The sequence below is a fragment of the Arachis duranensis genome, chromosome 3, assembly GCF_000817695.3.
Source record: "Arachis duranensis cultivar V14167 chromosome 3, aradu.V14167.gnm2.J7QH, whole genome shotgun sequence".
Classification (NCBI taxonomy): domain Eukaryota; kingdom Viridiplantae; phylum Streptophyta; class Magnoliopsida; order Fabales; family Fabaceae; genus Arachis; species Arachis duranensis.
In genome coordinates this window covers 130,547,357-130,568,953 of record NC_029774.3, presented here as the reverse complement: position 1 = coordinate 130,568,953, position 21,597 = coordinate 130,547,357, and the positions used below count along the sequence as shown (strand labels likewise).

The 21,597-nt window shown below is 32.6% G+C and overlaps 1 protein-coding gene across 1 annotated transcript; it reads left to right on the top strand.

The window, feature by feature from the left end:
• On the top strand, positions 1 to 4,039 carry LOC107481694 (two-pore potassium channel 3). Its single transcript, XM_016101991.3, has 2 exons — positions 1 to 1,442; positions 3,446 to 4,039. Exons 1-2 carry the CDS (start codon positions 289 to 291, stop codon positions 3,591 to 3,593), a joined length of 1,302 nt encoding a protein of 433 aa, XP_015957477.1. The 5' UTR covers positions 1 to 288; the 3' UTR covers positions 3,594 to 4,039.
• Positions 4,040 to 21,597: the final 17,558 nt, after the last annotated feature.

Genomic DNA, 21,597 nt, shown 5'->3' with positions numbered 1-21,597 from the left:
TTACGTCAACACCGTCCGGATTCCTGTACCTGTGTACTCAAATTCATGCCTTTCTCTCTCTCTCAATCTCAATCCCGATCTCTGTTCATAATTTCCATTGCCTTTTTGTTCCCTTTGCGCATGTCTCGTTCCAATTCGCAAACTGTAACCACAAAGCTCAAAATTTTCCTCTGTTTTTCCCTCCTGCCCTGCATTCACACGATTAGACCGACCCGTTTCTTGAAAAAACTATAATCATCCAAAGTTACAATCTTTTCGTTGTGTTGACGTGGTTTCTTGAAGAATCAAATGGAAAAGGAGCCTTTGCTCCCATACTTTAGCCCAAGAAAGAGGCAATCACCATTATCAAACCAGCTTTGTCCATTGCCGGAACATGATGAGGTTCTTCTTCCTGCTTCCCCTGCTTGGATCAAAGACCGACTCATCTTTGGGCCTTCGCCTCTTGGTTCTTCCCCTAGCGATTCTTCACCTTTGATTGAGGCCTTGGCACTTTCACAACCACAACAACCTTCTTCTCCTTGTCCTTCCTCTTCTTCACAGGACTTTGCATCAGCACTTCTTGAATCACCACAGTTTAACCAACAACAGCAACAATCTTCTTGGCTTATTGATCCCAATTATCCATGGCGCAAGTCCAATCTTCACCGCTCCAAAACTGCACCGGCTATGGCTGTGATCAGTGATTTCAACAATTGTAGTGCCCCCCAAAAGCCGCAAATTAGTAGCCAGTCAATTATTCATCAGGCTTTTCTCCTTCTTGTTCTTTATTTGGCATTAGGGGTAGTCATTTATTGGTTCAATCGTCATAGTTTTACAGTTTCTGAGACTCATCCCATAGTGGATGCATTGTATTTCTGTATAGTTACAATGTGCACAATTGGATATGGAGACATCACACCAAATAGTACCATAACCAAGCTTTTCGCGATATTCTTTGTGTTGATTGGTTTTGGTTTTATAGACATATTGCTCAGTGGGATGGTTAGCTATGTACTGGATTTGCAGGAGAATCATTTGTTGAGGACAGTGAAGAGTAGGGGCGAAAAGGATGCAAGGTCTTATATAATCGATGTGAAGAAAGGGAGGATGAGGATTAGGATGAAGGTGGCATTGGCAGGACTAGTTGTTGTGTTTTGTATCGGAGTTGGTGTGGCAGTTTTGCATTTTGTGGAGAAGCTCAGCTGGCTGGATTCCTTTTATCTTTCTGTTATGTCAGTTACAACTGTTGGCTATGGCGATCACTCATTCAGTACTATGCATGGTCGCATCTTCGCCGCCATTTGGTTGCTTGTGTCTACACTTGCGGTTGCACGAGCATTCCTATATTTGGCCGAAGCAAGAGTAGATAAGCGGCACAGGAGGATGGCAAAGTGGATTCTTGGTCAGGATATGACTGTTGCTGAGTTTCTTGCGGCAGATATGGACAACAATGGTTTTGTGAGGTATGCATCACTACATGTCCATATCATAGACTAGTTTTTTGGTGTTGGTAATAATTTTGTGCAGTAGATATTGTTCAAGATTTTAGTTTGAATATATGAATTTAGTAACTGCATAAATGCATAGATATAATAACTAAAAGTACAGCATCTGTTTCAGCAGATATAAAATCTGATATGAAAGCAGAAGAAAAAGTTAGAATCTTTCAGTATGAAATAACACAGCATGATGAAAATGTGGGTGTTCATACTTCATAGACTGATCAGAAACTTCGATTGTTGCATATGTTGTAACTTCTTAGCTAGCAACAGAGATTGAGAAATCTAATATGCATGTTCATTCTGATTATGTTTATCTGGACAACCTTATCATTAGAAGTGTTCACTTATGGAGACAATTAACTAAGCCTGTAGTTTGCATGATTTATTTGCTTAGCTTGTAAATGTAATCTTGTTTTGAATTTTTTTTCTTCTTTCTTATAGCTTCGGTTATATGCTGATTGAACTAATAAAAACAAAACTGATAGTTTTAGTTGGTTACAAAATGTTGAATGATACATTCCAGTGCAAAAGTGTGTAAGGCAATCTTGTTATCAAAGCAACATGTGCAATGATTCATGATTTAACTGTAGTTGCAATTTGTGTAAAAAACTAAAATCTAAAAAGTACTTAAGGGTACATAAATCACTATTACCTTTTTGTATGGCTCATGGTTCTTGGATTAGAGCACAATGGAAAAAGGTTTGGAGAAAGAGTTTCTTTTTGGCCTCAACGACCATGCTCCATAACTTCTTTTTTTTATTGCTGTTGTGCTTATTGTGCTGCTATAATTTTATCGATTTTCAAAATTTGAACTGCAATCTTTGTCTTCCACCCTTGATAGCTATTTCCTCAAATTCCTTGACTTAAATGTTGCTTTAGTCTCCAAACATGTCACTATCCACTTATGAACCACCTCCATATTCAACTTAAAATTATTGCATCTTTGAATCTCTGTTTTCCCTTCTTGGCAATAGAAGGCGACTAGGTGCTACCATATGGTGTTAGATCTTTAAACTTGCAATAAGCTCCTTAATATATGTGGTTAACATACTAATATAGATTTTTGTGCTTATTCAAATCTCTGGATAACTTTTCATTACATGTTCACTTCAGTTAGTGATATACTAACTATAATAAGAATGTCTCTTCATTTTGGCTTTTCTTGAACACTGTAGGTGGCAGTTAATTATCATTTTTTTTTCATTTGATTGAGTTTTCAGATATGTTGTATGAATGAGTTCCTGCATTGAAATAATTATGATGCTTTAGTGAAGTATTAATAAGAGAACATTCTGGACAGATGGTTGTAATATCAGAAACGATGATATGTTTTTTATTAATTAAATCATCATATTTAAAATCTAAAAGAACCTGATCACATGTTTTCCTTCCATTTGCTGCTCATCATATATGGATTCTTTTCTGATAATAGTTCAGATACACATGTAGTTTTTTAATATTTGTCTTGTGCATAATGATTCTTCCATTCTCTCTGGTCATTGAGAACATGTCATGATCTATTATTGCAGATTATGGGCAAACTTATTCTAATGTTCTATGAGTTTGGGTTGATCTATTTGCATCTCCAAATGTTCAATTAATCTATTCTTTACTTTTCTTTAGGGCCTTAATCACAATATTTTCGTTCCTTCTTTCGTGTGGTTTTAACTTTGAATTATGTTCTTTATTTCTTTTATGTGACTTTAAAAAGTGTTTTTTGTTTCCATCTCCTGTACCAACAGATTATTTTCATTTTGTTTCTTGTTTCTAAAATATAGCCGAACCCCCCATATTTCTTGTTTCTAAAATATCAAAAATAATTAATGTGATATTTCTGTTTAGTAATTTATATTAACATTTAAGACAACAAAAGAGTCTCTTGTGTTCATTCATTTGGCTGAATTTCGTGACTTACACACATACAATTTTAAAAAAAATATATATATTGAACTTTTGTCCTGCAGTAAATCTGAATATGTTATATACAAGCTCAAGGAGATGGGAAAAGTATCAGAGAAGGACATTATGCAGATCAGTGAGAAGTTCGATAGACTGGATACCGGGAACTGTGGGAAAATAACACTTGCTGATCTCATGGATGCTCGAAATTGACAAGAGCTTTTACGGAAAGTTAAAAGATTTAAGGGAAACTCTCTTCCTACAATGTTGCCCATCAGAGAAGGCCTTCTCAGATACTCAAGCATGCTTCGAACTTTCTTGATTCGGAGATTCAGAGGGATACTAGATTCTCAAGTTTCATATTGGTGATTTTCCCTCCACCCATTTGAGGAGGCACCTGGAACATGAATATGATGTTCTTTTTGCCTGAATTTTGCGGATTAATTAATGAAACGGTAAGAAATGACCTTACCATAACTTCGTTACTACCACGTTTACATTATATAGATATAGATATAGAGACATATAGGTATAGGTTATGAGATATATGGTAATGAAGGAGGCAAATTTTGGAGTTGGGTAAACCATTATTTTTGTACATATACTTTACCAAGATGAATGCAATTGATTCTTTAGCATTTTCTCTGGCTTTGATTGTCTTAGTAAGTTTCATATATGGTGACTCTCTCTTCTGTTGTGTTTGCCAAGATTATTGCATTTGGGTAGATAAGGTTGTTAGAGAAAATGCTTTATAGTTCTTTATAGTTTCATAATCCACTTCTGAATTGAGTGATGATGATTGCACTCAAATTCATTTATCTATTTCAGTTATTAAGATTACACTTTGTCCTTGTACATGTTTCTGAATTGTTCTCTACCTGTACATTAGTGACACTTCAATAAGCCTAAGATTTTTATTTGAGGAAAACCATGCTAGATTCAAGAACCAAAACTAGATGCTGTTTTAGTATTTAGTGAAATATATACATCTGGTATGCTCATTATATTTCTTTTAATGTATAGAAAGAAGCTTTTTAATTCTCTGAAAAACCAATAATTTTGGACTAGTGATTCATTATGAAAATTCAGATATTGTATCTAAATATTTTTTTTATCATGAATATGTATGGTATATGATGAGAACATGACAGATAAAGCTACACATCAATCATGGTGTAGTCCTGCTCCACCATTTCATGTGCATAGGCTACTTGGCGTTTGAATTGACATGGTTTGGGGAATTTAAATACTTCTATTTTATTTTAAATAATAGGAGAGGGACAAAGGGTAGACAGTAATCAATTCAATTGATAGTGAACTATAAAGAAGAGTGTGCACCCTAATAAACCTAATACTTAACTAACAACATTATCCTTTCTCTAAGTGAGATTACCTACCATCCAATTTTTCTGAATTTAACTAATCATATTGGTTGTATTAACAATTTTTAATCATACAGGATCCTATGAAGAGAACACAAGAAATTTCCTTAATATTATCCCTCTTATTTTTTTTTTTTAGATATTGCCTTCTTCAATTGTCACTGGCCTTTTTCTTCTATTTCTGGTCCACCCAAGTCCACCTAAACTTTACATATTGTTGGATATTGCAACATAAAAAATTGGGCTGACAATTGGTTTGCATGATGCATTATTGGGCTGACATGGAAAGACAATTAGAGGTATAAAATTATTAGGCCTAGGCTCAAGATAGACCTATTTTATATTCACCCAAGCTAGGTTTATATTCATTTATGGGGGGGCCTTAGACTCCAAAGCTAGCTGGGTCAGTAAGTCTAAGTAGATTCAAATGCTGGGCTATAACTCGTGTTTGCTGACATGTTTTATAATTTTATTATCCCTCCATCATCACACACTAAGTAATAATACTTACATAATTTTATATTGAGTAAACTATTAAAATAATGTCCAAAAGTTCGTATTACTGACCAAAAAAGAAAAAACTGCAAAATATATTAACAATAAATAAATCTTTAAAAGATTTAAAATATGAAAAAAATAAATATTAAATATGTATTTTAAAAATATATTATCGAGATCAAATTTTGATGTAAATTTTTATAAATGTTATTAAAAAAATATCTTTTTATCCTTAAAATTTTGTAATTTTATGTCAAGTGAATTTTTTAAAATTTTTTTATTGGAAATGACCACATTTTTGAGAAACAAAAAGAAAAATTTAGAGATCAAATCTTACTTTAAATTTTTTTGTGTACCTTCTAAATATTTATTCAAGTGTTGCTATAAAAATTGGCTAATTTTTTTAGTTATGGAGACCCAAAATATATTATGCCCAATTATAAAGAAGTGGCGTAATTTTTATGGATATAAAAAATATTTTTTTAAAATTAAAATTCGCAAATCGGAGACTCGAATTTGTTTGGGATACAAAACTTAGGATCCGATTTGTGGTCAAGCAAAAAAATGGAGCCTCATATTTGTGAGCAAAAATAAATTTGTTTTCGTTGTAAAGCAAATCGAAAGGTCTTATTTGCATATTTAAAAAAAAAAATTTAACATTAAAACACAAATTTAACCCCGACACTTACTTAAGTGAATGAGTAAATTGACTAGTCAAACAACTTAAATTGGTTAATAATGTCTAACTTTTGAATGTCCAAGTTAATCTTATAGCCACTACCATATAGCGTTCTGTAATGTAAACAATTTAAACCACCCATTATTCAAAAAAACAAAAAGACTACCTACTAACTTTGCATCTCACTGCAAATTCTACAATAATAAAACCTAATAATTGATTTTAATTACCCTTTTTACTATTAACTGATTCAATAGTATAACAGATTATAAAATATGTAAAAATTAAGAAAAATATATTAATTCTTTTAACCATATTGCAGAAAGTAAATGAGAGATGAAACATTAAAATTGTGTCTTATTCTTTATATAAAATCAAACTACTATAATGATCACTTATCTAATAATTCATTAGTAAAAATGTCAATCCCTTGTGTTGAGTACAACTTGACGGTCCTTAAACAAGTTGTTATATTATTAAACTACAATAAGAACCTATATGAATGCATTCAATTTGTAATTTCTGTAGCATTTGATGGAAAGAAGATAATTTAAGGCACCAAACAAAAAGAAGATGACAAAAACAGATATAGCATCTGTCCAAAGCTGCCCTTATTTATTTGAGGCTTCTTGTCTCCATGCATTCCTTTGACTCAAAGTTACAATTTAAAATTAATGGACACTACACAACAAAGGTAAAAACCTGCACCATTCTTAATATAGCCGAATTCTCCACGTAAACTGTTTGACAAATTTTATCTCTCTTTGGCAATTGAAAATAAATAAATAAATGAAAAGAGTTGAGATAAAGCATAGTCAGAGATTATATAAAGCACATGTGAATCAATATATAACTGTTTGTTTTATATAAAGTGTACTATAGTTGGAATTAGGTAAGCATTGTCGTGAACCATTTGGATTCTCTAATAATATCACTATATATGCTTTATTTATTTTTATTCTTTCCTTTTTAAACTTTAATTTTTTTTTCTTTACCATTTTTGTGCTTCCTTATTTACCTTTTTTTTTTACTTTAGATAGGAAGAATGATTATTTTCAGCCTTCATATTGGAATATAAGATATATAACAAACAAAATACTAATAATGATTACACTCTGTGATGCATGGAATTTTAAGTAGTCAAAAGACATTTTGGAAATTCAATTCTGTAGTAGTTTTGAGAATATAGTTTATTTTGTGTGTTTATTTCTCTGTGCAATGATGCCAAGCCAACACTTTTTTTAAGTTATTAGCCAGAGTAAAAGGAATTCAACGAATTTCATCATTGTTAAATGGAAAGTTCTATATAATTGTTTGGATGTGTGACTAGGTAAGAGATTGTAAAAATTCAAAAGCTACTTTTGGGTTTTGGAATAAGCAAACCAATCTCAATTTCCATGTATGTGTGTGACTGAGTTCTACACATATAGAACTAAAAAATAAATAAAAATTATTCAAAAGAGACCAGGTAAATAATATGATGAGGTAGAAAAAGGTTTAATCATTCCATTAATTCTTATAATTTTACTAAATTTTTAATTATATTTTTATATTTTTTTAATTAAATTCTTATACTATGTTATATTTTATAATTAAGTTCCTATCATGATAAAAATATTAGAATTAACGAAATATTTCATTAAATGAAACAGAGTATTCAATCAAGTACGTATATTAGACATATTTATTTTGTTTAACGAAATTAATCTAATATTTATGTTATAGTAAAACTTAATTATAAAATCTAATATATTACAGAAAATTCAATTAACAACAAAAAATTAACTAAAAATTTAGTAAAATTATAAAAGCAGAGAGAATAATTAAATTGTAAAAAAATAGCAGAATTTGACTAAGCCAAATTATCCTTAATAATTACTCTACCGAACAATTATTTTAGTGAAAAGGCTATTTCTTTCACTATGTTGTTGTTAGTAAGTGATTGAGTTGGTGTGTGACATAGTAGGATCAAGTCACGTTTTAAATTATATTTAATATAAAGTGGAAATAAAGAAAGGTAGAAAGTGTTAGTAGTTAGAACAGTCAAATAAATCCTTGACCTCCTAAAGAATCAAATCAAAGGGAACCTTTCACACACGTTACACATACATACATGATCGTCAAAATTCAAACATTGCGTGGAGACGGAACCTTGGGAAGTTGTGCTGCTATACTATTAATATATTACAACTTTAATCAATAATAATTAATCATGTAATAATAAATATGTACTCTAAAAGATTAGATGAAAAAATTGAAAAAACTATATAGACCATGTTCGTTGGAACATTCTAAGTGGCGTGGATGTATGATTGCTGAAATGTTGACTTTTGCCTTCAAGTCAATATGAAATAATTAATTGAAGGCGGAAAAAGTGTTTAGTGATGTGGATTGATTTGTTAAATTAAAAAATAAAAAACTTATGCTGCAAGAGAAGGCAACACTACTAATAGCTTAGCTAGCTAGTTGGACTTGTATCCGTAAAGAACTATGTTGCAACTGCAAGTGGAATAATTATTATATGGCCACAAAACTTGTTACTTAAGTTCAAATTAACGCATTATTAGTAGTTTAGTACTTTATATTATGTGCTTGAAGAAAAGGGTTTTCCTCCGGATAAGAGTTGCTTTATCATAAAAAACTCCAAGTTCCTAATTAAATAGACACATAAAAATCTCACTATTAAGATGCATGTATAAGATAACTTGATTAAATTCATGAACAAACACATAGGTACTATTATTTGATTTACAGATTTACAGTGATATTTATATATGATAATTCATAAATTATTACAAATGTTTCCTTATTTTAAGGTTAATTCTCTCCTAAAAGGAGGATTCTATTAATAATTGTCAGATTTTATCTTTATCCAAATAACTTGGATTTTTAAGCATGATTTTCACGTAATGTAAATCATGAAGTAATTGAACACGAGGTAGGCATCAGAGTAGTCCCTGAAGTTGTCCTCGAGGATCAAAGTAATCCCTGAAGTTAAAAATTTGTCTGGATCGTCCCTGAAGTTGATCTCCGGTACTCATAGTGGTCCTTCCGGTGAATTTCGTCCACCTGGCGCAACCGGAAAGCTGAGGTGGCATCGTTGGTGACACGTTAGCACGCCAAAACGACGTCGTTTCATGGGTGGCGCCAAAAAGACATAAAACGTCGTCGTTTTATGCGGAAAAAACTCCCACCCTCAACGTTTCACTAACGTCTCGTCTCCCACACTCAAACACACAAACACAACACAAAGCAGAGCTCCCTTCTTCTCCGTTACCCTCTTCACTGGCGCCAGTGCTGTTGCCTTCACCAGAGAGTATTTGGGTGGAGAACGTAAGCTCTAGAGGATCGCATTCATCATCTGCATCAGGCAGGGAGTTGTGAAGACGGGTTTCTCTGATAAAGGTACGCCAAAAAATTTTAAATGTGTGGTGAAGCTCTGTTTTTTGAATTTTGTTGTTAATCTATTCTTCAGAAGGGGAAAAAACGTTTTCTTGGAGTGTTTTGTCTAGGAATGCATGCTTGTGTTTTGAGGTATTGGCTAGGGTTTGATCGGGAGGAGGTTTCTTAGTGGCTAGGCTAAGTAAGGGGGTTTTTGTTAAGACAGAAACTTGTTTTTTTGTCCAAGGGTTTACTGCTGTTGTAGTTTTAGTTATGGAGGTAGTAAGTTGGTAATGTGGTTGAAGTTTAGGGAGGCTGATATAAGATAAAAAAATTTTAAATTGCAGATGGGTGATGATTTGCTTACCATCCTATTTCACCATGGAGGATCATTCATCACTGATGATGGAGGTGTGACTTACAATGGTGGAGATGTCTCTGAGTTGCCAGGACTTGATCCAGACAAACTGGACGTCTTCTTTGTTCGAGACTACCACAAGGATCTTGGATATGACAAGGTCACTCAAACATGGTGGCTGGTTCCTAATAGGGCGTTTCAAAATGGTCTAAGGGCTCTAACAAATGACAAGGAGCTAATGGAGATGTGCTACCTTGGTCAGCAGAACAAGGGGGTTGTTCATGTTTACTATGAGCATGGAGTCTCAGAACCTCTTTACATTGAGGAAGCAGAGGCAGTTTCATCTAAAGGGAAGGAGGAGGTCTTGGTGATACAGGATTTGAATCCCACCCCAAACACCACCACCAATGATAATGCAGAGCCAATTCCCACCACAGCAGCATCTACTACAACCTCTGCACCAATTCACAACACTATTCCTACCGAAAAACCAGACTCAACTACAAAGCTTCCACCTATTTCAGTTACTGTTAGTAAACCAGCCAAAAAAATACACCACCACCCCACTGCAACTCCTATGCCAAATCCCAATCTACCCCCAAAAACAGTGACTCAACCCAGTAAAACCAAGCCAAAAAACCCACCCAAAAAAATGTCGCTACCAACTGAAATGCCTAAATCATGGAGAGGGACTAGGAATGTAAAATCTGCAGCACCAAAACCATGTGGAAGGAGGCCATTAACAAGAGCAGCTGCTAGTGGAGCTAGTGTAAGAGGTAATGGTAAAGGAAAACAGCCCCAAACAGAACATGTTGCATTGTCTAGTTCAGAGGATTCCTCAAAGAGTGAAGCGAGTGATGGTTGTGAGGAGGATGAACCATATCGGCCTGATGATGATTTAGTGTCTAGTGAGGAAGATGAGGGTGTGGAGAGATTAGCAGAAAAGAAAAAGATAGATGTGAAGGAGAGAACCAGGAAAGCTAAGAAAACTTCTAAACAAAAGAGGGATGTAATGGTTGAGGATGATGGTCCCGTGTGTGCTGACTCAGGCTCTGAGGATGATGCACATTTTTTTGGACCAGTTCCTAGGTTCGGGTCCATGGGAGCATATGATGATGCCCAAGATGAAGGTTATGAGGAATCTGATGGTGGAGACTCATGGCACTCAGAAGAACTGAAGACTCCTCCAAATTCTGAGGATGAATTGGAGGAGGTTGATTCGGATGAGGTTTTCCCTGTGTTCAGAGATGGAGGTAGGTTTGGGGAGCTTAGGCTTGCTGTTGGAATGACTTTTACTACAAAGATGGAGTTCAAAGAGGCTGTGCGTGAATATTGTATACAGGAGGGTCGGAGGATTTGGTTTAAAAAGAATGATAATGTGAGGATGAGAGCAGTGTGTAAGGATGAGAACTGTGGATGGCTTGTCTATGCTGCTAACAATATTAAGAACAATTACTGGCAGATCAAGACGTTCAATGATGATCACACTTGTGCAAGGGAAACCAAAAATAGGTTGGCTAATAGGAAGTGGCTGGCGGGAAAATTGGTAAAGAAGCTACGAAAATATCCTAACTTAAGACACTGTGAGGCTGCTCAGTATTTTAAGACAAAATGTGACTTGGAACTAAGCAAGTGTTCACTGACTAGGGCCTTAGGAGATGCTAGGGCTGTTGTGTATGGTGATGCTGCTGCCCAGTATGGGATGGTAAGGGATTATGGGCTGACACTGCTTAGGAGTAACCCAGGCTCTACTGTCACAGTTGGAGTTATCCCTCAGCCCAACCCTGATGATGAACCAATATTTGAAAAGATGTACATCTGCTTGGATGCCTGTAAGAAGGGATTTTTGGCTGGCTGCAGACCGCTCATAAGCTTGGATGGAGCTTTTCTGAAGACCCAGCATGGTGGCCAGATCTTGTCTGCAATTGTCCCTATTGAAAATACTGAAAACTGGAGGTGGTTCTTAGAATTACTTCATCAAGACTTGGGAGATTATAAGCAAAACAAGCTATGTTTCATTTCAGATATGCAGAAGGTACGTTTTATCCATTTTTTTATTTAAATTTTGTTGTTGTATAATTTGTATAGGCTGCTCTGATATTAACATGACTAATTGCATGGAGTACATAACTTGTATAGGCTGCTCTGCTGCTCTGATATAATTTGTCTAGGCTGGTCCATGTTTTCTTTGTTTTGTTGTTCTATAATTTTGTTTTACATATGGTGAACTGCTGAACTGCTGTGTTATAATGAACTGTTGTGTTGTTGTATAATTTTGCTGTAATGTACAAATGCTTTGACTAAATAGATGGACTACTGCTGGGTGAACTGGTATATATATATTGATCTGATATGTACTGCAACGAACAGGGACTAAATTGATGTCACTTATGAAACTTCAGGGACTAAATTGATGTCACGTATAAAACTTAGGGGACCAAATTGATGTCACTTATGGAACTAAAGGGATCACTTTGATGCTCGATAACTTGTATGTAACTGTTTTCTTTTCTGAAATCAGGGCCTAATCCATGCTGTTAAGAAAGTTTTTCCTGGTGTCCATCACAGATTCTGTGTGTGGCACTTATGGAAGAACTTCAATAAGCAGTGGAAAGATCTCCAGTTGAGAGGGTTGCTATGGGAGTGTGCAAGGTGCACCAGCCAAGATGGGTTCCTAGAGAGTATAAAAAAGATTGAGAGGGTTAACAAGGAAGCTTGGGAGTATTTGAACAAGTGGCCTAGAGATTCTTGGAGCCGGGCTTTCTTCAGCAACGCACCTAAAATAGACAATATCTGCAACAATGCTTGTGAAGTCTTCAACTCAAGGATCAAAGAAGCTAGAGCCAAACCTATCATTACACTATTAGAGGAAGTCAGACTGTATGCAATGAGGTCAATCGCTAGGAACAAAGTGAAGCTTAATTCCAACACTGGTCTTCTGCCACCTATACAGCGCAGCAGATTGGAAAAAATAAGGAAGGAGTCAAAGAGTTGGGTCCCGATGTGGTCTGGTGACTCTGAGTACGAGAAATTCGAGGTTCACGGGTGGCCGACAAACATGGTTGTTGATCTGGGAAAGAGGCTCTGCACATGTGGTTTTTGGCAATTGAGTGGTGAGATACTTTTACTAGTTTCTTCCTTTGTTATTTTTTTTCTTGACTGTTGGCTTAATATTGGTAATCTTTGGACTTATGATAATGTTATTTAGGGATGCCGTGTGTGCATGCTTGTGCTGCATTGGCAAGGGTTGGTAGAAGACCAGAGGAGTTTTGTCATCAGTGGTTGACAATGGAGGCATATAATAACACATATGCCTTCCATATCAACCCAATCCCAGGTCAAGCCCTATGGGAAAAGTCACCACATAACAGACCACAAGCACCTAAATTCAAAAAGAAACCAGGTCCACTTACGAAAAAAAGAAGAAAGGATGCAGATGAGGAGCCAAGTGGGGGTAAAAAGGAGAGAAAGAAGATGAAAAGAATCTATCAAAAAAAGGAGAGAAAGAAGATGAAAAGAATTTATCAAAAGGGTCACTGTCGTTATTGTGGTGAATCGGGACACACCAAGAGAAACTGCGGAAAGAGAGCTGCTGATGAGGTGGCTGCTGCTGCTGCTAAGGCTGCTGCTGCTGCTAAGGCTGCTGCTGCAGCTAAGCCTCCTGCTGCAGAGGCTGCTGCTGTCCAACCTCCAGCTGCTAATGGTGGTGAAGCCAGCGTTGTCCCAGAAGCCCCCACCGAAATTCAACTTGAAGCCACTCAACCACCATTGTCACAAACCGATGACTCTCAAGAGGTTACAAATTTATATCACATTCAATCTTATTATCTGCATGTTCTTCTCCACTTTTAGTAACTATTATACATGTCTTCACTAATAGGTCTTGCCTCCTCTTGTGAGGCCACCAAAACTGCCTCCCAAAAGGAAGTCATCCAAACAAGAAAAGGTAACTCCAGGAAGCAGCTTTCAAGCAGCAACCACTCCACCTGCTACCACCCCACCAGCAACCACTCAACCCACAACTCTTCCTCCGGCTCATCCTATGCAAGGTGCATCACAGGGGACCGTAACAAGACTTTTTAACTTCATGAAGTTTGTTCCGAATCCTGGATTCAGACCACCAAGAAACCAAAAATGAAGACTAGGTTTATTATGTTTAGGAGAACATTATTTTGTGTAACTTTTTTGATGACGCAATTTACTTTCTGCATTTAGAACCCAAGTGTTGGGGATCTTTTTTGTTCAAAACTTGTGTTCTCAATATGTTGAGAACTGCTGACAGATTTGCACAATATTGTCATGGCTCTTCCTTGCCTATTTTGTATATGTTTACTGCATTAAAATATGATTAAAGATTATTATGGCCTCATTGATTAGAGGATTTTATTAGTCCTGCAGGAACAGTTATTTCTACATATAACCTCTACTTTATTCATATTCCAAATTACTCTTGGACAGTCATGTAAAACAGTTTAATCTGCATTCCTTTCAACCAAAATGACAAGTTTTACATTAACAGAACAACATATGCATATCACATTTCACTTAGTTTTTGGCTACATACAATTGACTCTGCTGCCTATCCAATCTTAAGACAAGCACAACAACTGTAACCAGCAGCAGTAGCATACATGTAAACAAGAAAATTCCCCCCATTTTCAGAACTCTAACTTCAGACTCTAGTCTTCCAAGTTTCCAAGCAATCTTCATCTTCCATTCTTCGTTGTCATTTGAGGAGCTTGTTCTACCATCACATGTCACCGCATCTTCTTCCAGAATTTTGTCCACCCAAAGAAACAACCCACACCACCTCTTTCCTGCAGTCTAAACCCAGGAAAGTGAATCAACCAACCTCTAGATTTACCACAAGGAACAGCATCAAGCACTTACATTGTAGTTTGGGCAACCCACAAACGGTCTCCCTGGATTAGAATCCGTCGTTGACCATCGCAGCACTGGCCTCGCCCCGCATGCACACCATTCTGGCAGACGTGCATCTCTGTTTCTATTCATCTTCCTCATGATGCTTCCAAATGATCTTGGGTTGTTGGAGCTCCCAGCTGCGTTGCTTGCGCTACCCATCAACACTAGTGTTCGATGATGAAGACAACACTCAAGACTCACCTCTAGTGCGACGGAGAGGATCGGAGAGAAGACAAGAAAAGCGTGTGCGACGGAGAAGAAAGGAGAATAGAGTCAATTTGGGGGTTAAGGTTTTTAAAGTTAAATTAGGGACCAAATTGACTCCAAAACGTTTACTAGGCCACGTCAGCTAGCCGTTGGGCTGCTAACGTGTCACCAACGACGCCACCTCAGCTTTCCGGTTGCGCCAGCTGGACGAAGTTCACCGGAAGGACCACTATGAGTACCAGAGATCAACTTCAGGGACGATCCAGACAAATTTTTAACTTCAGGGATTACTTTGATCCTCGAGGACAACTTCAGGGACCACTCTGATGCCTACCTCAATTGAACACTTTACTTTAAATTTTGAATGTTGTCTTACATTATTAGGTAGGATTAATCTCTACATACAAGTGATTTTGCTATATAAGTCTTACAAATCTTTTAATTGATATTATACTCAAACGCGTTTGCTATGTATATATGTTTCACGCGTCTCTAACAGATTTTTAATTTTTGAAAAGATTCCGTTTCTTTTTTTGAATTTTTTGCCTTTTCTTTCTCCTTCTTTATTTACGTGTTTTTTTTTCTCTGTTCTTTTTTTTTTGTTATTCTCGATTTCCATTTTTTTTTACATCAAGCTCTGAAATCGTTTTTGAAAATAATGGATAATTCAACTTCAGATTGTCAGATAAACCAGTGCGTGAACCTTGCCTGTGAAATTTGCTGTTAATTCTTTCTTGTTTGAATTAAATTTAATGTACTAGTTCTTATTAGAATTAATATAATCTTGTCCATTTTATATCAAACGTTCGGGTGTAGATCATAAATATTTGGGTGTATTTTTATAAAAGTTTGGGTGTATTTACAGTTTATGACTTTTCATCTGACGGAGGGTGAATTGTCTTATTCTTTTAGTTGAATTGTTTTAGTTTCTGCTTAGTTATGATTCATGAATATGGTTTTTGTTATTTTTTATGATGGTTTTATAGTTGTATTTGCATTCTATAGTTTATGCTTGTTTTAATATGGTGTATTTTTTGTGTATTTTGCAGCCCTTTTGTGGTGTATTTTGGGTGTATTTTGCAGCCCTTGCTGACTTTAGCAGCTGATTTTAGTGTACACGTAACATAACTCATTTCTGTATCTGCAGCAAATTTGGGTATAAAAACGAAGATATTTGAGTGTAATACGAAGATATTTGGGTATATTTTTATTCTGACGAGTTCTGCATAATTCAGAACTCTTCCTCTTCCTCCTCCTCATCTTCTGATGCTTCTTCTTCTTCATCTTCTTATTTCATATTCTCATAATTCTTTTTTAGAGGAAAAAGTCAAACAAAGAAGAAAAAAATACATAATATTGCAAAATCAAAAGAAGAAGAAGGAAAAATACAAAGAAGGAGGAGAAGAAGAAGGAAGAAGAGGAGGGGGAGAAGAAACGCGAAGAAAAATGACAGTTGTAGTTTTCATCGAGAAAGAATAAGAAGAGTCGTTCATAATGGTGAGTAGCGCGCTTTGGAAATAGGAAGTGGTTGAATAACGTGCGTGTATTTATTCTTGAATGTAGGAGTGTAATGCGCGTGTATTTTATTGAACTTGTACCAACTTATAAGACTTGTAAGCCAAAAAGACTTATATATGTAGCATACCTGTATTAAGTATTAAAACCTTTTAATTATTAATGTATATAATAAGACAAAATAAAAAATATAAAATTTTTCGTAATTAAAGTCTTAATTTGTTACTATATATATAACAAATATTCACACTTTTTTTTCCTCCGAAATTACAAGTGAGATTTGAACCCCAATTTTTAGGTAAGTATAAGAAGATTATGTCATTTGAACTATAATTCGTTAGCAACAAATATTTGCACTCTTATTATCTAAGTCTTTTGATAATTAATATATCAATTACGTATCATTTTTAAAGGAGAAATTTCACTCCCTTTTTTCGGAGAAATACTAAAATGGTACTTCCCTTCTTTCTATTTATAAAATGTACATTCTATCTATTCTATTATATAAAAATCGGATGTCTGCACTTAATGATGGAACTGACGTGGCATGCTCTGGAAAGTGTTTCCCGATTTAATTATTTTAACTCATTTAATACAATTTATTACCATGACTTAATTATATCAGCTAATTGATTTGATTAAATATTTAAATATTAATATAATTTATTATAATATATTACTTAATTAATTTTACTACATTAATTGTAATTTGTTATATTAGTTAATTAATTTATTCATTTATAAAGTCTAAAATAAAATAAATAATTTATTTTTTATTCTAATTGAATTCATTAAATTTAATTATACATTATATACGAATTAATGATAATTTGTAAATCACTTTATATTATATATGTATTAACAAAATATTAGATATATCTTAATGTGTTAATTAAATATTATATACGCACAGAAAAATAAATACAAAGATGATTTATACAATATTAATAATATTATATTAACACAGTGATTTTTTTTTGTTTTGATATCATAGATAATGATAATATTATTATATAGTATTATATAAATTTTTAAATATTAATTAGTATAGAAAATGAGAAAATTATTCGTTATGGCAATTATTCTTAGTGGAATAGTGTGTCTCTTATATAGTATTGATAATTGTTGCTTAATTTAAAGTAACTGTATGTTGGTATCTTAAATTTATTTTCAATAATGACCTAAATAGATAAATCTAATTGAATTGAATGATTATATAAAATATTTTATATTATTAATATACTAAAATTAAATTCATTTTTCAGTACACATTTTTTATTTTTTTTTGTTTGTTTTATCTATGTTACTTTATTTAATTTTAAGTAGCGTCATATTTACAATTACCGCCAGTATGATATTTTATAAAATATGAAAATTAAATTTTTTTATAATTTAAATATCAATGTTTGAATAGAAGAACTTAACAGACTCAGAAAGAGAGAGATAGAGAGAGAAATTTAGTAATGGGACAAAAATATAATAAAATTTAGGTATAGATATTTTTTTGCTTCCCACGATATTCAACAAGTTAAGGACTAATCCGTCTTGAATTTGAATTCCATTTAAGAATTTACAATTGGCCAGCAACGAGTTGCTATACATACGAGACAGAATTCGAATCCTCAATACTTATTTAAGCGGACGACTAAGTTGATCACTTGATCAATCTAAATTGGTTTATATATATTCAAAATTTAAAATTAGAACTATCTAATACATATTGATAAGAACTAGAAATATACACACAATCATTATTATAATATTTAAAATAATAAAAATATAATTTCATACACATAGTATAATATTTAAAATAACAAAAAAATATTTATAAGAACCATTTTTTATTTTTAACATGATTAAATATTATTTTTTTATATATATATTTAAACAATTATTTTACTTAATTGTTAAATCTACTTATTATAATTTTTATAGTATAAATAATTTTTTTAACCAAAATAATTACAGTATATTAATACATAGATAATATATTTTTTTATCTTAAATAATTTTTAAAAAATCACTAATAATTTAAGTTGTATTTAATTAAAAAATTAAGTTTTAATTTAATTATTAATTAATTAATTAATATAATATAATTAATTATCACTAATTTTTGAGTGTATTTATTTATTTTTCATACTAAATTAAATTTAACAATATAATTATTCTCTATATTAAACGTGGGTCCGTCTCTGACTGTGAAGGAAGATGGGAGTTTAGAATAGGTAAGCGGCGATGGGCTCAGCAACAACATGACAGGAGCTATGCAGTTTTTTCTGAAGAAGTCGAGAAGAAGAAGATTTTAGGTGAGAATGATTGAGTTTATCTTGCATGGCTATAGAGTATAGACTGAAGATATGAATCATGTGTGATGTGAGGTAAATCTTAATTCCTAAAAAGTGTTTATATGTATATATTCGTGGCGGGTACACCCTAAACCCGACGATACCTGTCTTGAGCAAAATCTACCCGACTCGAGTCAAGTTATTACCCTTTTCATCCGGGTATGGACGGGTCGGGTACCTACGTATTCGAAAATTCCTGCCAAGTCTAACCACGTATTGATACTCCTTTTATTAAGGGTTTATCGCTAGCCAATGGATTGTTATATAAGGCGAGATTCTAACTCCTAATAGTTGTTTAAGCGAATGAGTGACATGATCACTTAACAAACTCAAATTGATTAAGATAAATACTAATTATTTTTAATATTTTAATATTAAAAATGTTGAGAGTTTGATTTTAATTATAACTTTATAAAATATTTATAATAATAATTACTATATATATTATTTAATTTTTTAATAAATTTTTTAATATAATTTTATGTATTATCCCGTATAAGGTACGGAAACATACACTAATTAACCTTAATAATAAGTAATAACTTAACTCGCACACATGCAGCTAAGAAAGGAGAACAAATGTGGACCAATTCCAGCAGCAGTGAAAGTCGGGGAAGAAGAGAAGATAACAAAAGAAGCATTGATTATAACGATGCGAAGATCTCTCACTTTCTTTTCTAAAAACAATTTAACTATTAAATTTTTTAAAAAATTAAAAATACAATTTGATCAATAAAAAAATAATTTATTAAAAGATATTTTGGTAAGTAAAATTTAATAATAAAAAAATAAAATTTTTACTAAAAGATATTTTTATAAAAAAGAATTTATTTTTTTTAAAAAATGGATAAAATTAACACAAAAAATTTAAAATAAATTAAAAAGAAGATTTTTTAAAAGTTATAAAAGAAAAAAATATATATTTTATAAATGGAAAAAAAATATCATTTTAGTATCTTTAAAAAAAAAGTAAAATTTTCTCATTTTAAAGAGATTAGATAGATAGATATATATATTTTTGAATATTAAACTCTTACATAAATATTATTCTCTAATAAATCGACTCATATAATAATAATTATGAGTTCTAAAAGTACGTATATAATTATCTTTTATTGGTGTTTTAAATCTCTAATGTTAAATTCGTAATATCTAACTACATAACAAAAAAAAGAGCATTCTTTATATAATTCTATGTAAAAACAGAAATAGATATGTAATTTTTCTATATTAAAGTAATAGAGCCTTATTTGTTCATTGAATTAAAGTTTTTACCGCTGATGGATGAAGGACATTCTACTATTCTGCCTATGCTATTTTGCGTGACGATCACTTATTTAATTCCCACTTGCTCACGTACATTATAAATGCAAATAATTATATTCTGTCGATCAGTTGGTTCAATGACGACCTATATTTTACTTAGATGATTGAAAAAATATATTTAGCTAGCTTCAGAGAAATTGAATTAATTCTGTGCAGCATAAAGTATAAAGTATAAACCCTTTCTATATCATCCGATAATCGCACACATCACACATGCCATGTTTTCAAGAAAAGTTTGCGTCTCCCCTTCAGAGTTCATACCAGACTAGCTACATATATATTTTTTTTTCATTTTTTTATATATACTAACATTTTTGTCGGACAAAAGTGGTTATTTTATGTATCTCTCAATCCTTATTATAATAATATATAAATATAAATATAAAAAAGAATGTTTATATTGGAATTTTTAATTAGGTAATATATGAACCAATTTTTTATTGTAAAATTATTTTTTGGAAGATTTGGGTTTAGCAGAATTCAACTTTTAAAATTTAGAATTAAGTATTTAAAATTTAAAGTAAAATATTTTTTTCAAAAATTAGTTGATATCAGCTAAATAAAATTGACTCCCTACTTGAATCCATATATTTTATATTTTGTATTATAAACTTTGACTGCCAAATCTTAAACCCTAATATTTAGCCGTTTGATTAATTAACATGAAAAATGATAGAGAATAAGGTAAATTTATCCATGTTAATCTATCTATCTGTAGCTAATTAAGAAGACGGCCTAAATGATCGTGTTATTGTTGATCACCCAAAAAATATGTCACACGTGACGTAATTCATTACCTTTGATCTTCTTTGGTTCTAATAATTTGGGGTTGGACCCTTACAATGTTAATGCTCACATAGCTTGACTTCCAGGCATAGATGGATACACTATACATACATACGCACCTTTCATTATTTATCCTCCTAATTAGGGCTTCAATATTATATATTCACTATGAGAAAATAACAAAACCCGAAAGACTAAATTATATAAATACACGTGATCATCATTCCGAATCGAATCAGATTGATATTTCTGTCCACCGCTTATTATTATTATTATTATTATTATTTGATATACTATTAATATAAAGTAAGTTTTTACGTATATCTAATTACATGATACCATATTAGTAAAAATAATTACATTTTACATTAATTATGTAAATAATCATTTAAAAGAACAGATATAATTGTACGATTATGTAAAACAATTTTTATTAACCGTGCATTTTATTATTATTATTATTATTATTATTATTATTATTATTATTATTATTATTATTATTATTAATTGATGCCCTTAAATTTGGGGGTTGGAGGCAACCCAAGTGAGTCTACATCAATAAAGATTCTTTTTATGTCTATGAATGCTCCATACACCTAACAAAAACCTGCCCTCTTCTATATTGATGATGACTTCCATAATCTACACCAAATACTTCTATACTTTATTATAATATATAAAACTAATCCCGGTCAACAATATCATGCTTTTTCATTATTTTCTTCTTCTTCTTCTTCTTTTTTCCTTCGTTTTAGATCAATTTAAGTTTGAGTTCAAGTTCAAGTTCTTCAATTGAAAAAAATAAAATAACCCT

Coding starts and splice junctions, on each gene's coding strand:
- LOC107481694 (XM_016101991.3), top strand. CDS start 289: ATGGAAAAGGAGCCTTTGCTCCCATACTTTAGCCCAAGAAAGAGGCAA. Junction 1,443..3,445: donor GACAACAATGGTTTTGTGAG/GTATGCATCACT, acceptor TTTGTCCTGCAG/TAAATCTGAATATGTTATAT.